The sequence below is a fragment of the Glossina fuscipes genome, unplaced genomic scaffold (assembly GCF_014805625.2).
Source record: "Glossina fuscipes isolate IAEA_lab_2018 unplaced genomic scaffold, Yale_Gfus_2 27, whole genome shotgun sequence".
NCBI classification, from domain to species: domain Eukaryota; kingdom Metazoa; phylum Arthropoda; class Insecta; order Diptera; family Glossinidae; genus Glossina; species Glossina fuscipes.
In genome coordinates this window covers 2,762,210-2,775,189 of record NW_023998422.1, presented here as the reverse complement: position 1 = coordinate 2,775,189, position 12,980 = coordinate 2,762,210, and the positions used below count along the sequence as shown (strand labels likewise).

At 36.6% G+C, this 12,980-nt stretch overlaps 2 protein-coding genes across 2 annotated transcripts; one reads left to right on the top strand and one right to left on the bottom strand.

Moving 5' to 3' along the window:
- The first annotated feature begins 277 nt into the window (after positions 1–277).
- LOC119635794 (electron transfer flavoprotein beta subunit lysine methyltransferase-like) lies at positions 278–3,898 on the top strand. The gene is made up of 4 exons (XM_038030798.1): positions 278–501; positions 2,872–3,065; positions 3,145–3,264; positions 3,561–3,898. Exons 1-4 carry the CDS (start codon positions 278–280, stop codon positions 3,896–3,898), a joined length of 876 nt encoding a protein of 291 aa, XP_037886726.1.
- Positions 3,899–6,059: 2,161 nt separating this feature from the next.
- Positions 6,060–12,010, bottom strand: LOC119635889 (bromodomain-containing protein 1). The gene is made up of 4 exons (XM_038030914.1): positions 10,753–12,010; positions 9,432–10,693; positions 9,007–9,359; positions 6,060–8,592 (listed from the first exon to the last, which is right to left on the bottom strand). Exons 1-4 carry the CDS (start codon positions 11,873–11,875, stop codon positions 7,020–7,022), a joined length of 4,311 nt encoding a protein of 1,436 aa, XP_037886842.1. The 5' UTR covers positions 11,876–12,010; the 3' UTR covers positions 6,060–7,019.
- Between the last annotated feature and the right edge of the window lie 970 nt (positions 12,011–12,980).

Below are 12,980 nucleotides of genomic sequence, written 5' to 3'. Positions count from 1 at the left end.
AGCTTTGCTAGATGGAAGACAATACATACATAAATTATAATAATTGCGAAAAGTTTTCAAAGAAAACGTATAAAACAATTTCGTACTTTTATTATGTAATTACAAGAAATTAAAAGTTATATCAAACTTGTACGCATCGCAACGAATGTTAAATAATTTATTGAAAAAATCCAAACTAATTACGCAAAAATAAGAAAAGACAAGCAACGCACAATAATCGTCTACGCATTTCACGCATTGTACAGAAAAACGCATCGCAAATACCTAATTGAACTCGATGTTAGCGACTCGGACACTAAAGAACGTTCTAACATTTCAAGTCAATTTTTCGTTACTCTTAAAGAAATCGAAGATAGCCTTAATTAAGGCTGAGGACGCCCTAAAATCTGAGGGGGAAAGCAAAGCTAAATTAGAACGTCTACGTTTCAAAAGCGAAACAACGCCCAGTCAAAATAAAAATGCCGAAAATGAGCTGAAAAAAGAAGCTTTGCCTGTATGGATGTGATTGGTCGATTTAACTGGGGTTTTATTATTATATGCAAATCAGATAGCGATTTATTCATAATCGATCAGCACGCTACAGATGAGAAATATAATTTTGAAATGATACAACGCACGACGCACTTGCAATATCAAGCCTTAGCTACACCTCAAACGCTGGAACCAACCGCTGTCAATGAAATGAAGCTCATAGAAAATTTACCGGTGGTTTTAAATTTAGTTTCAATTCAAATGCTATATGTTAACAAGGTCTAACCCTTCTAATCACATTACAGTTCTCTAAGTGCTGCCCTTTCAGAAACCCTCGAGTGGTATGAAAGATGCTAATAGTTTATGAGCTGCACTTACGCCGTTCCATAGTGAGCAGGATTTGATTCATCCTCTTGGTTAATTGTCTCCTCAATTGGAAGGTTGCCCTCTCCACTACAGTAAATTCACAGAAATTATTTTAATCCCTTCCGCTGAGCCAAGCTTTTAACAATAAATATTAGGCATGAAGTTATTTATCAGACAACTCTTGGCTTTCGATTCGCAAGAGCGCATCTTCTTCCGCTGTGAGACTTGAGATACGTTTATGTTGTTGACTTTCACCTAAAAAAGCGAATTTTTCCATTCGAGCAATTTTTTGAGTTTCGAGAATACCCGAAAGTCAGACAAACAGAAATCAGAATCGATGCATTATCGAGAAGTAAAAACGAAGAGTTGTCGGGCTGGGGAATAGCTTCACGCGTAATATTTCTTGGCAACAGCTTGGCTCCACGAAAAGAATAAAAACCAACTAAGAATCTTTTATACCCATTACCGTGATCCTAAAGAAAGGGAAGGTAACAAATTTTTCATACTCTATAATAAGGGATGGGCGCGGTTGACTTTTTCTATTTTCGGAATAAAAATGAAAATTTACCTGATGTACGTACTTCAGATGAGCAACAAACAAAACACACGAAGACCAAAGGTATTCAGAATTTTTGTGTGGGCATTGTAGGCATACCCTTTGACCGGTTCGAGTAATTCTTACCTTCTTTCGTAAATTTTTCATATATGCGAACGGGAGAATTCTTACCACGAATACTGCGTAATTAGGCAGGCGGCCAGATGGACAGACGAATACACTCATATGCTTAGGTGCATTCTTAATTTGAAATTAGCCAAGAATTTATATACTTTATGGGGCTTTTGAAGCTTTTTCTCTACGTGTTATAAAGGTACTGAAAGCAAAATTAAACTTTGATGTACTATAACACTGGGTAGGCGTGGTCATTTTTTCCTATTTTTATGCAGATACTAAAGCGTCGCCCATAGAATATACGTTCGTTATATGTTACGTCCTTTCGAAAAACGGATGTCTCCTCGCTTTACGTAGTAATGTAGGCGTGTCGTTCGACTGGTTTGACTCATTTTCAAACTAATCTGCGTACAAAAACTTCTAATATTTCTGCCAAATTGAAGTCGATATTTTCATTTTTACGGCCATGAGAATGTTTACAAGAGACATTACGTAGACGGACGGACGGAAAGGCGTCCCCTCTTCTTTCGGGGATGTCTATAAAAAGAAACATGCGAAACCATCATAATCGGGCAAAGCGGACGGTCAAATAATTTAAACCTCTTCAATCAATATAATTTTTAATCATTTTTTTCATAGGATAGAATAGAAGCCTTTATAAGGAATTGGTCACAAAAAATAAGATATACACGGTCCAAACTTGCTCCGGCTAATTTCTATATTAAATTAAGAGTACAAACCAAAATTCAATATACAATATTCAAAATTAATTTTTTCGACCTATAAAGGCGTGGGGAGGATCGAAAAGTAAACATAAATACTTCCTAGAACGTACAAGAACCCTTATGTAAATTCCTCTTGTTAAAGCAAAAAGATTTAATTTTTACCGACAAAGCTTTTCCGCATTTCGTTTGATACAGCATTACTTACTCACGAATTTCAGGGACAAGGTAATGGCACTCGCCGAGGATATTTTTTTGCTTTCATCTAGATTGACTAGCTATTCAAAGCCCAAGAAAGTTAAGGTATCGGATCATTTCGTGATTTCCATTAAAACAAAACCCGTCCGATGGATTCAGAATTAATTTTTGCATCGATCTGAGCTTGTCCGTCCGGTTGTGTGTCAATCTTGCCCTGTTTCAGAGGCTACAATTTTTGCGATATTTCGCGAAAATTGGATGTACCGACATAATTTGGCCCAAGAACAAATGCTACTGAAAATGGTTCGAATCGGAACACTTTTTCTATCACATCTCATACAGCATCACATTTTGAAAAGTCGTTATAAAGCAAACTATATTAAGTAAAATATTTAATTGTGGGTCCCTCTATATGCTTGCTGTGGTGTTTTTTTTTTTTTATAGCTGCTTTCAAAATCTAAAGGAAAAAATTGTAAAAGAGACAAAAATCTCAGATCAACATTTAACGCCGGAGATTCTTTTACACTTAATAACACCCGAATGTCGTTTATTTAATGCACGATTAACCGCAGAATTAGAAAATTTATTTAAAAATGATCCATTCTGGGGTTTCTATTGGCCCGGCGGTCAGGCGCTGAGTAAGTACGTATTCATATTAAAGCTTATTTTCAACATTCTACTAAAGATTGTTTCTAATTTGCGATAGATTTATTTTAGAACGTCCCGACCTTGTCAAAGGAAAATCTGTTTTAGATGTGGGCTGTGGTTGTGGAGCCACATCAATAGCTGCAATCAAGAAAAATGCTAAATATGCCTTAGCCAACGATACAGATGAAGGTAATCATGTGTTGGGATTTTCAAGGACTAAAAGGAGATTAACAGAAAGTGTTGTTGGAAGCAACAACTAGCTAAAGCAGAAAAATGTTGAACGAAATTATAATCAATTTATACTAAAGCAGACAATTTATAAGATATCAAGCTCTGAACGATACACGATTGTCCTGATTATTCTCTCCCTTTTTTCACATTTCATTTTTCTTCTTATTTTTTTAAAATCCTCCTAATACCTATCTGCCTCAGATCAAAATATTTTAACATTTCTAATTGGAAAATTGTATTTTGATAATTTTTAGCCGCCGGCTGTTCAGTTCTCGTAAATGCTGAGCTCAATTCGATCGACTTATGTAAGTTGTTCATTTCAAGTAGGAATTTAATCGGCTCTCCCGTGGAAGAAGAAGTTATCTGCATTGGCGATCTATTCTATGATGAAGAAATTGCTGATATTCTGTTTCCTTGGTTGGATAATCTGGCCGATGCCGGCAAAATGATATTAATCGGTGATCCTGGACGTCATGGTTTATCAACGACGAAAATGCCCTTTCTGACGAAATTGGCTGCTTACGATTTGACCGCGAATTGTTGCATCGAAAATAAAGGATTTAAAAATGTGTTCGTCTGGAAGTTTCGTTAATTAATGAATTTTCAAAATCATATCGAGCGCGTGTCATCTTATCAAATCCCTTACTAATATGATAAGTATAGTGCATAATACCTGGAAGAACATGAGAAAAACGTCACCGCTTTTTACAATAATTAAACATGTCTATCATCCTGTTTCAAATCTCAAGGTCACAATTTTTGAAACAAATTATCTCACAACAAGCGAATCCAAATCGTTCTGATCGTCGAAATTAATTTACGCAGTTCTCTCTATCTGTACGTCTGGTAGTCTTTCTAGGTATGTCCGCTTTTCATCACTCAAGGTTGCAATTTGTCGAACATTTTGATGACATTTAATGGACTGACATATTGTGGCAGAAGACGAGGCCCGCTAGAAATGAATTTCCCACATGAAGACCTATTTTGAAGAAGTCATTGAAAAAAATTTCTTAATTCTTACAACTTTTCCGCCAGGGTCCGTGGAAATTAATAACTTATCGTGCTAAATAAATATTTAAAAAAAACTCTAAAAAATGTACATAACAACGAGATAGTTTATAAACAAGAGCGTCCCGAAATAGCAATCTAACATGTGGACATATAGTTCCAATATATATATTATTCATCCATTATTCGTACACCGCTCCCTATGAGTGTTTTTCAAGACAGCAGAAAAAGAAGACTAAAATTTCAAATTTATTAAGTACTTGACTGTGGACTGCAGCAAGCGGCACAATGTAGTGTCAGCGCTAAAACCACTATAGTGGGAAAAGATCCCATCCTGTTCTACTTCGCTTAATATAGGCATTCATGTAACGGCTTCTTAAAATAAGGCATTATAAGGAAAGACAAGGGGGACAGGCAGACAGGCCGACAGACCGATTCAGAATGACAATTCGTGTTGATCGGTGTATCTCAAGTCCTTCTTGATGCTCCATACACTCTTACAAACTTGCTATACCCGCGCATCATGAGTGAAAGTTCCATCTCTTTGCCTTATATAACATGTCCCAACAAAAAAAAAAAAAAAAAACGATCGAAACTAATTCCGATCTCCTTTCATTTCCAAGAGCATAAAAAACTTATTTAAATTTCTTGTTAACATTTATTTCGGTATTTGTGTTTGTTTTCTGTTATAGTTTTTTCTTCCTTTCTTGGCTTTTTTTCTAGTGTAAGACTTTAGACAAAGTCTTTAGTTTAGTTAGCGGTTTTTTATTTTTTTCTTAAAAGAGTAATGAAATATCTTATGAGAGTTGTAGTGAATTTTTAAACAACTATACAAACTAAAATCAGAACAAAAATCTATATATTTATATAATATATACATATAAAAATTTTTACAAAAGGGCAACAGAAGCCGACATGCGCCAGGCTAAGCACACATATCATCAGAAAATATATTATAATATGTGGACAAGTGAGTGATGGAGAGAGACAGTGAGAGGATAGTAGAGCAGGGCTGGAATGGCTGATTAAATTTAGCCAATGATAAAGAATAGAAAACAATTTAACTTCAAAAACTTAATAAGTTTTAATTAACTTTTATTTTAATGATTTTTTTGTTCTTTTTTTTTGCTTTTTTAAGATTTATTACAAGATTTAATTTTGTATGCTTGTGTTAAGAAGTGTGGGTGTAGGTGTAGGTATGTTCGTGTGTTTTTGGATGTGTGCAAAAGTATGATTTATCTTCATCTTACATTAATAATATTGGTTTTGAGAACTATTTCATATATTTTTTTTTTTTTTTTTTTACATAATTAATCAGTAAAAACTTAACATATAAGTTATAGTGTCTGCACGAGATTGTTTAAAAAAAAATTTTAAAAAATAGGGACTTGAGAGCTGTTCAATGTATTTGATAAAAAAAAAAAAAATTAAAGAGAAAAAATTTTTTTATTTTACCCTATAATTTATTCCCGCTTCCGAGTTTGTTTCAGTTTTTTTAAAAATTTTCTTTTCCGTTTTATTTTTTATTATTTTCTTTTTAATTGATTTTAAAAAATTTATAATTTTTAAAAAACCTACAAAAATGTGCTCAATTTAAAAAAACAAAAAAAAATTTGATATGAATTTTACATATACATGTTTATTTGTTATAAATAAATTTATAAGCAAAACGAAAACAATAAAATTAAGATATCTGAAAAATGTATGTTTTTTTTTACACATTATTTATTTTTAAATATAGAATTTTTTTTTTTTGTTTTTTTTTTGCGTTTTGTTTTAAATATAATTTTAAACTTAAATAATAAACTAATGGAGGGCATTCTCAGCAAGTGAGAGAATTACTAAAAACAAAGAAGTAAAAAGTTTTTATATAATATTCAAATACTTAAATGTAGAGACGTACACGTAGGTATATATATATGTATATATATATTACTACGCTATATATATATATATGAAAAAATTAAATAATAATCAAAATCGGTTAATATTAACAATAAACAATACAAACAACTTTATCTTCCGTTTTATTACAGGCGTATGTGAATCTTTCCTTCTCTGTTGGATTTTATCCCATTTTAAGGGAATTAAAATTTAAAAAAAAAAATTCTAAATTTTAAAAAGCTTTTAAAAACGCATACATATAAACAATTCAAGTCAGAGAGATGACTATTTTTTTCGCTTAATTTTTTTAGAACATTTTTAAAAAAATTTGAACCCAAACCAGTTAAAGGTTGTAAGTTTTTACGGATCACAAAAGTTCTGTAACATTTATTAGAAACATGAAAAGCATTAATAGGAAAGGTACCACAATATCATCCACTCTCATACACTCTCTTTTACATTTAGAAAGTCGAATCGCGTATCCCGTTTAGATATACGCCATTCGATGATAATTATTTATAAAAATATATATTACAATAACAAGAATAGCTGTGTAATGGCTATGATATATCAAATCAAGTTTCAAATATACAAAAAAGGCTGATAAAAGAGGAAAGAAATAAAAAAAAGAAAAAGTCGAAATACATATTTATACAAAACTGTAGTTCTTCGTATCGTGTCGTGTTATGCAAACCCGGATTGAATTGAAGAACCCAGTATGGAGTGAGAGTAGTCTGCTCCAAGTTTACTGATAATAAACAGTCATCGAACAGCGAATTTTAACTAATGTCAGTCATTACGGGACTGACATGTAAACACTTTCACATAATCGGATCAGGTCCTTGACCTTCCAGATCGGAAACCTGACTCTGATAATGCAAAGCATCCTGATAGGCTTTTTTTACCGCTTTTCGTTCCGTAGGCTTGCGCGATTCGACAAGTTTTTGCTGATCCAACTGTTTATCAATGCCTAATATATCTAATTTGTTGGCCGGTAACCATTGCCAGGTGCGTTTCGCATCAAAAAATAAAACAAGAAAAACTTCCATATCTTGCGGGTAATTTTTGCGTAAAGCCAACACATCGTTAGGTGGTGCCGGTAGTGGTACACCATTATAAACGTAACCTTTAGGCGTTTTCGGATCTAAAATTAAGGCAGGATACCATGGGTAACCGCGACACTTCGCCCAAACTAATTGCAACGGCTCCAGTGGCGGTTTCAATAAGTGTTCACCACCTATGCTATTAAGCGTGGAATTTGAAGTTGCAACCATTGAACTGCTATTAACGTTATTTAATTTATTTTTCCCAGTGTTGTTGTTAGCTGTCATTGCTGCATTATTGTTACTTTTTCGCGTTTTCATCGCGCTATGGAGATTATTTGGTGTAGGTGTAGCAGTGCGTTGAACCGCTTGCTTATTGACCGCTAAACGTGTACTGCTTTTAACTGAAGTAGTTGTTTGAGGATTTGCTATTGGCGGGGAGGGCGGCTTCTTCTTTTGTTTATTTCGTGTTGTTTTATTTGCACGTTTTTCCGAAGGCGTTGGCGTTCGTCTTGCGATGCTACGTGTCTGTGTGTCGGAATCAGCATTTTCTTCATTTTCACTTTCACCGCTGCAACTCATCGGTCCGCCGTTGCCTTCACCCTTGGTTGTGCAGTCATTGGACTCAACTTCGGCCGACGACGGCGCCGCAGCAACATTGTTTTGTCCAACTTCGTCTTCATCTTCATCTTCTTCGTCGTCCTCTTCATCGTCTTCATCGTCTTCGCTTGAATCATAATCTGATCCAGAGCAACTAACACTTAAACCTGAACAACTACTGCACGGGCTGGCTGAAATATCGCTCATGTCGTCATCCTCGCTGTCACTGACATCACGCTCGTTGTTCGTTCGATAAATAAGAAACTTGTCGGGCATGTCCTCATAATTGCTTAAGTTTGGAGCGGGAGGTGTTTGTATAGACGGCACTGCAGGCAATGAGGGTGCATGCGTGCCAGCAACAACGGCTGCTGATATCAGCGGCGTTCGATTAGGCGATTTTTTCGGCGACATAGAAGCACTATTACGCATTTCCGAAAGGCGTTTGTGCCGAGCATTTCGTTTCGGAGATTTTCCTGCCAAACTTGTCGTAACCTGACTTAGACTGGCTGATAATGGCGTCAGCTGGTTAAGGCCCCCACTATATTTATTAGCTATCGCCAAGGCCGAGGATCCCAGAGCCGTTGCAGTAACAACTGCCGCAGTCATCGCGCTATTCATTGAAGACATTAAGGATACCCCGGTCATGTTACCGCTGCTGCTATTTGTGTTTTCCTCTTTAACCGGAGTTGCAGGGGTTTCTGCTGGCCGTTTAAGAGCTGCCTGGGCTTTACGCGTGAACAGCACGGCAGTTCTGCAATTAGGTACATTTATATTCAAAATTAATTATAACCGCGAAGTTATCATTTCAAGTCTGTGTCTATCTCTATCGTAAACAATTGAAAGCGTTAAAGAACAACACAACCCTGGAAGAAAGCTATCTACAAAATTTCAAGGTTGTTTACCTGTGCCCACCTACATACACTCTTGTCTATATAGAACTGAAAATATCTTCCTATTTAGCCTTAGAAGGAGCTTCGCTTGATTTGTTGTGACACCACCTAATTTTGCCGCTGTCTAATTCTTTTCTTTCTTTGTTTCTTTCCTTCTCTTTGTCTCTCTCTCTCTCATTGTGAGCTAACTCAAAAGATGTTGACATTCTCCTTTCCAGTATTATATGAAATTAGTCACCAGAAAAAGGTAGAGGCTCCGCTTGTTACAAACCTACCTTCGATTAACGCCTACCGGTGAGGCGCTACTATTTAAACTTTTTACAGGACTACTAGGCGGCGTTTGTACTGCGTGGCTAGCTCTTTTTGATTCATCAACCATTACTTCAACCTCGTCGTCATCTTCATCATGACGGAGATTTTCCTCTTCGTCATCCTCGCTAAGTACATGATTTTGGAGTGTGTGCGGCCGACGTGATCGTTTTGGTGTTATTTGCTCTAATGTTTGATGCAATTGGAGTTGCGGTTGCTTGATTGGAGGATCAACATCCATGTCTTCGACGTTATGATTTTCTTCGATTTCTTCATCGTCCTCTGTTTGGGAATTTGCACTCAAATTGGCATTGTTTCGCTGTAATTGAGATTTGTTTCGTTTGCCTAGTGAGGATTAAAACTTTGTTTTTCTTATTAATGAAATACTTACAGCAGCTATTCTAGCCTTTTGAATAGATTTTCGCATACGTGAGATTTCTAGGCGTATTTGTTTGATTTTCTTCGTGCGATATGAAGGATTCTTGAGCACCTGAGATTTATCTGCCAAAATTAAGAGCTTTTGCACAATAGCTTCACAAGGCGATGATGCCAGTAGTCGCTGCAATTCTTCTTCTACCTCATGCTCCACATGATCAACATGATCCGACTGGCTTTTATCGAGCAGACCTTCACGCGCTAAATCATTTCGTACCTGTTGAAATAAGGGAGCGGCCTGATCCCGCATTCTGATACCAGCCCTATAAAATACAGTGTCTTTGTTGTTGTATGCTAAACAGTTTTGTATCATTAAATCGAAATCGGCCTGCAGTTGATCCAAATGAGTGTACTGCCCAGATTGAAGTTTATTTCGCATTGTACCCAAGTCCATGGGATGGGTCACGATATCCAAATAATCTGGAACTTCAGTTGTGTCTACAGGTTCACGGAATATTTCTGATGTGTCGCGAGCCTCCAGGGCATCCAGTAATTTGGTTAGAACTGATTCTAAAGGATTCAACTGTAACATTACCACGTGCTCGCAAACTTTAACGTAAGCGGCTTTTAGTTTTTCTCGTTTACGAACCAGCTCGCACAGTAATCGTGCTCTTTCTAAATCTTGTCGCAGGCATTGCCAATATTTCAACTGACGGTATAGCTCGGACGTATCTGGTGACCCTTCGATGCCATTGCGCTGAATGACGCCATGATTATTACCCTGACTCTGAAGCCGCCTTAGCAGTGGCACACCATTGCGGTATTTACGTTTCAAGGTCCAATAAGCTATGAGACGATCAAGGAATTCTTTCTTTTTTTGCATATGCACCATGCTGGAAATCTCCTGAATGCGTTCGGGCGGTATTGTAGGGATAAGAACCACTGGTGCAGAGGAGCGTTTCTTTGCCAAAGCTTTACGCGCTTCTTTCATTTTATGACGGGCGTCTTCAAAATCTTTGAGATTTAATTTGGCCTTGGCGTTATCTGGTGTATGAGCATGACAAAAGGCATACTTTTGCACATGCACTGAGGAATCACTATGAGCACCGCCCTCGTTCATGTCCATCGTCATATAAAGTCCAGCCTGTTGCGCGCAAGTGACATGAAAAGCAGCGTAGCAGCTGTTGCGATGACACTGTATGCATGCACCTAAGCCTTTCTCTTTACAAATGTAGCACGTTAATCGCCAGCGAGCGGCAGGTATGGTCTCTATGGAATCTACATACATAAGATTTACTATGAATTATAGTATTACAAAATATCATAGACAATTTTACCTATTGGCTCTAAAAACACCGTGTTGGCAAAGCGTACTTCGGGTATCCAAAGGGCGCATACAACGTGTGCCCACTGACCTCGGTCTGTCTGCTTGAAGGCACCGCCGGTATTCGGGCACAGCACGCAATTTACTGGCGTACTGGGAGATTGTAGGCAACGCCGACATAGCCACTGGCCCTCCGGAATATATGGCACACCATAACAGTCCTGATGCACTGCTAGGTTACACATATCGCAGAACAGAATCACATTAGTATTTTGACACTCCCCGTCCATACAAATACAGCAAACGGCATCATCATCCACTTCATGGCCGGTTACAGTACCATTAGCAGCTGCTTGGAAATAAGATTCTTTTTCTAGCCGATCCATTAATAATTCCATGGTATCAATGCTGACAGCATTATGACCACTTTTTTCCCGTTCTTCATTCATCCATTCTAACCAAGCTGAGTCTTCTTCATCGACGTCATACTCAATTTCCCCGTCCAATTCTTCGGCAGATTTTTCAATAAAGCGATAATAAGCCAATGGACGAAGAGGAGCATCCTGTACATTGTAATCATAAATTTCCTGAAATCGTGCTTCAGGCACTTGCACTTTAGCCCATGGAGCATTTTCTTCCACAGGCGGTGCATCCGCATTTAAAATGCAACCTCTGTCCACCAACTCTACGTATTCCTGATTTTCAATGAAAGGCAATGGCTGATGTATACCCAGCCGCACACTTTTGCTATCGATGTTAAACGTTACTGTTTGTTCTTCATCATTGTACGACACTAGTGATTCGGGATTAGTTACGCGGTGTGCACCTCCTCCACCTTTGGTACCGTTATGTTCATCGTCACCTGCCCCGCTAACTCCAGCATTTCCCCCGCAATTTCCACTGCCGCCCTTCGTTAAATGGTTAGTGCCCCGCGAACGCGCTTTCTTTCGATTTGGTGCAACCACTGGAGTTACCGGTTGTGGATTATCATGATCATAGTTAAGCAGGTGATACTGCAAGCCAATTACGGTTTTGTAACTGCGACCGCACTTGGGCACCGGACACGCGTACGGCGGCAGAGATTGCTTCATTTTCACATTTTTACAATATTCCACCGCATCGAAATCAAGTCCCATTGCGATATGTACACGTTTTGTGTCCCGTTGTAATTCAGATTCAGACGAAATAACTGCGCTCGTTGTTATTTATTGTTCACTTGTTAAAATTGCATTTTATTTTTTCATAATTTTTCTTTAGAGTTAAATAAATTTTTAGTGGGATTTGGATTTTTTTATTAATTCACTTAATTTACGTTTTTTCTTCTTGTTTCTCACTTTCCACGCAAATTCGCTGTCTTAATGGCGCGCGTTTAGAGTTACCAGAGTTAACAATAATAATGTAAATACAAATGGGATTTTCATACTCAACACTTTGCAGTTATTCTTTACTTCTACCAAATGTGTAAACATATTTTGGCACATTACAAAATCGTGGTGAATAGTTAAGGTGTTCTAAAATATGAGGTATATGAAGGTAGAATGTTGAAAAAAAAAGTGTTTGATTGCCCATTCTATAAAAGACAGCATTGCAAAATTTCGTATAACTATATACGAAACAAGTCGAACAGTGCCGTCTAAAATATGTAGACAAGTGATTCTCTCATTGGCAAGCATATACTTGGTGAATCATGGAACACACTCTTAAGATGCAAAGATTTCCTAACCTTTTCGGCATTTTTGGAAGCTGAATCAATTTAAGGGGTAAATACTGAATTTCAATTAAAAAATGTACAAGTTTGTATACAATTTTTGCAACGATTTAAAAGAATATTCTTTGCAAAACATAAAACTAATAATAAAATTATTTGAGATAGTTAATAAAGAAGTAATAAAACTATATCTATATGCATTACGACAAATGTCCATTAATAATATGGTATCTTATATGAAATAAGAGAAAAACAATCCACATGGCGTTGTTCTAAATAACTTACTTCCAAGCTATATCTATTATCTCTTACATGCCATCTTTATCAAGAACAAACACAAAACAATATCTGATATCTAAAAACTACATTCACACACGAACATGTGTATACAATTTATTTATTTATGTAAAGTATTTTCTAATATATTTATTTTGTACTGTATATTTTAACAAGAAATTTTATGCTTGGTTGTCAGCCATTCTCACTTGATAAAAATAACCAAATAAACTTTTTTGTTAAGAATGCATAACTCG

Bases quoted from the DNA above. Each gene is read 5' to 3' on its own strand.
- LOC119635889 (XM_038030914.1), bottom strand. From the start codon at position 11,875: ATGGGACTTGATTTCGATGCGGTGGAATATTGTAAAAATGTGAAAATG. The intron at 10,694-10,752 runs GTAAAATTGTCT...TTATGTATGTAG, and splicing joins GGTGTTTTTAGAGCCAATAG to ATTCCATAGAGACCATACCT. The intron at 8,593-9,006 runs GTAGGTTTGTAA...ACCTAATTGCAG, and splicing joins CCGGTAGGCGTTAATCGAAG to AACTGCCGTGCTGTTCACGC.
- LOC119635794 (XM_038030798.1), top strand. From the start codon at position 278: ATGTTAGCGACTCGGACACTAAAGAACGTTCTAACATTTCAAGTCAAT. The intron at 502-2,871 runs GTGATTGGTCGA...TTTTTTTTATAG, and splicing joins GAAGCTTTGCCTGTATGGAT to CTGCTTTCAAAATCTAAAGG. The intron at 3,066-3,144 runs GTAAGTACGTAT...GATTTATTTTAG, and splicing joins GCCCGGCGGTCAGGCGCTGA to AACGTCCCGACCTTGTCAAA.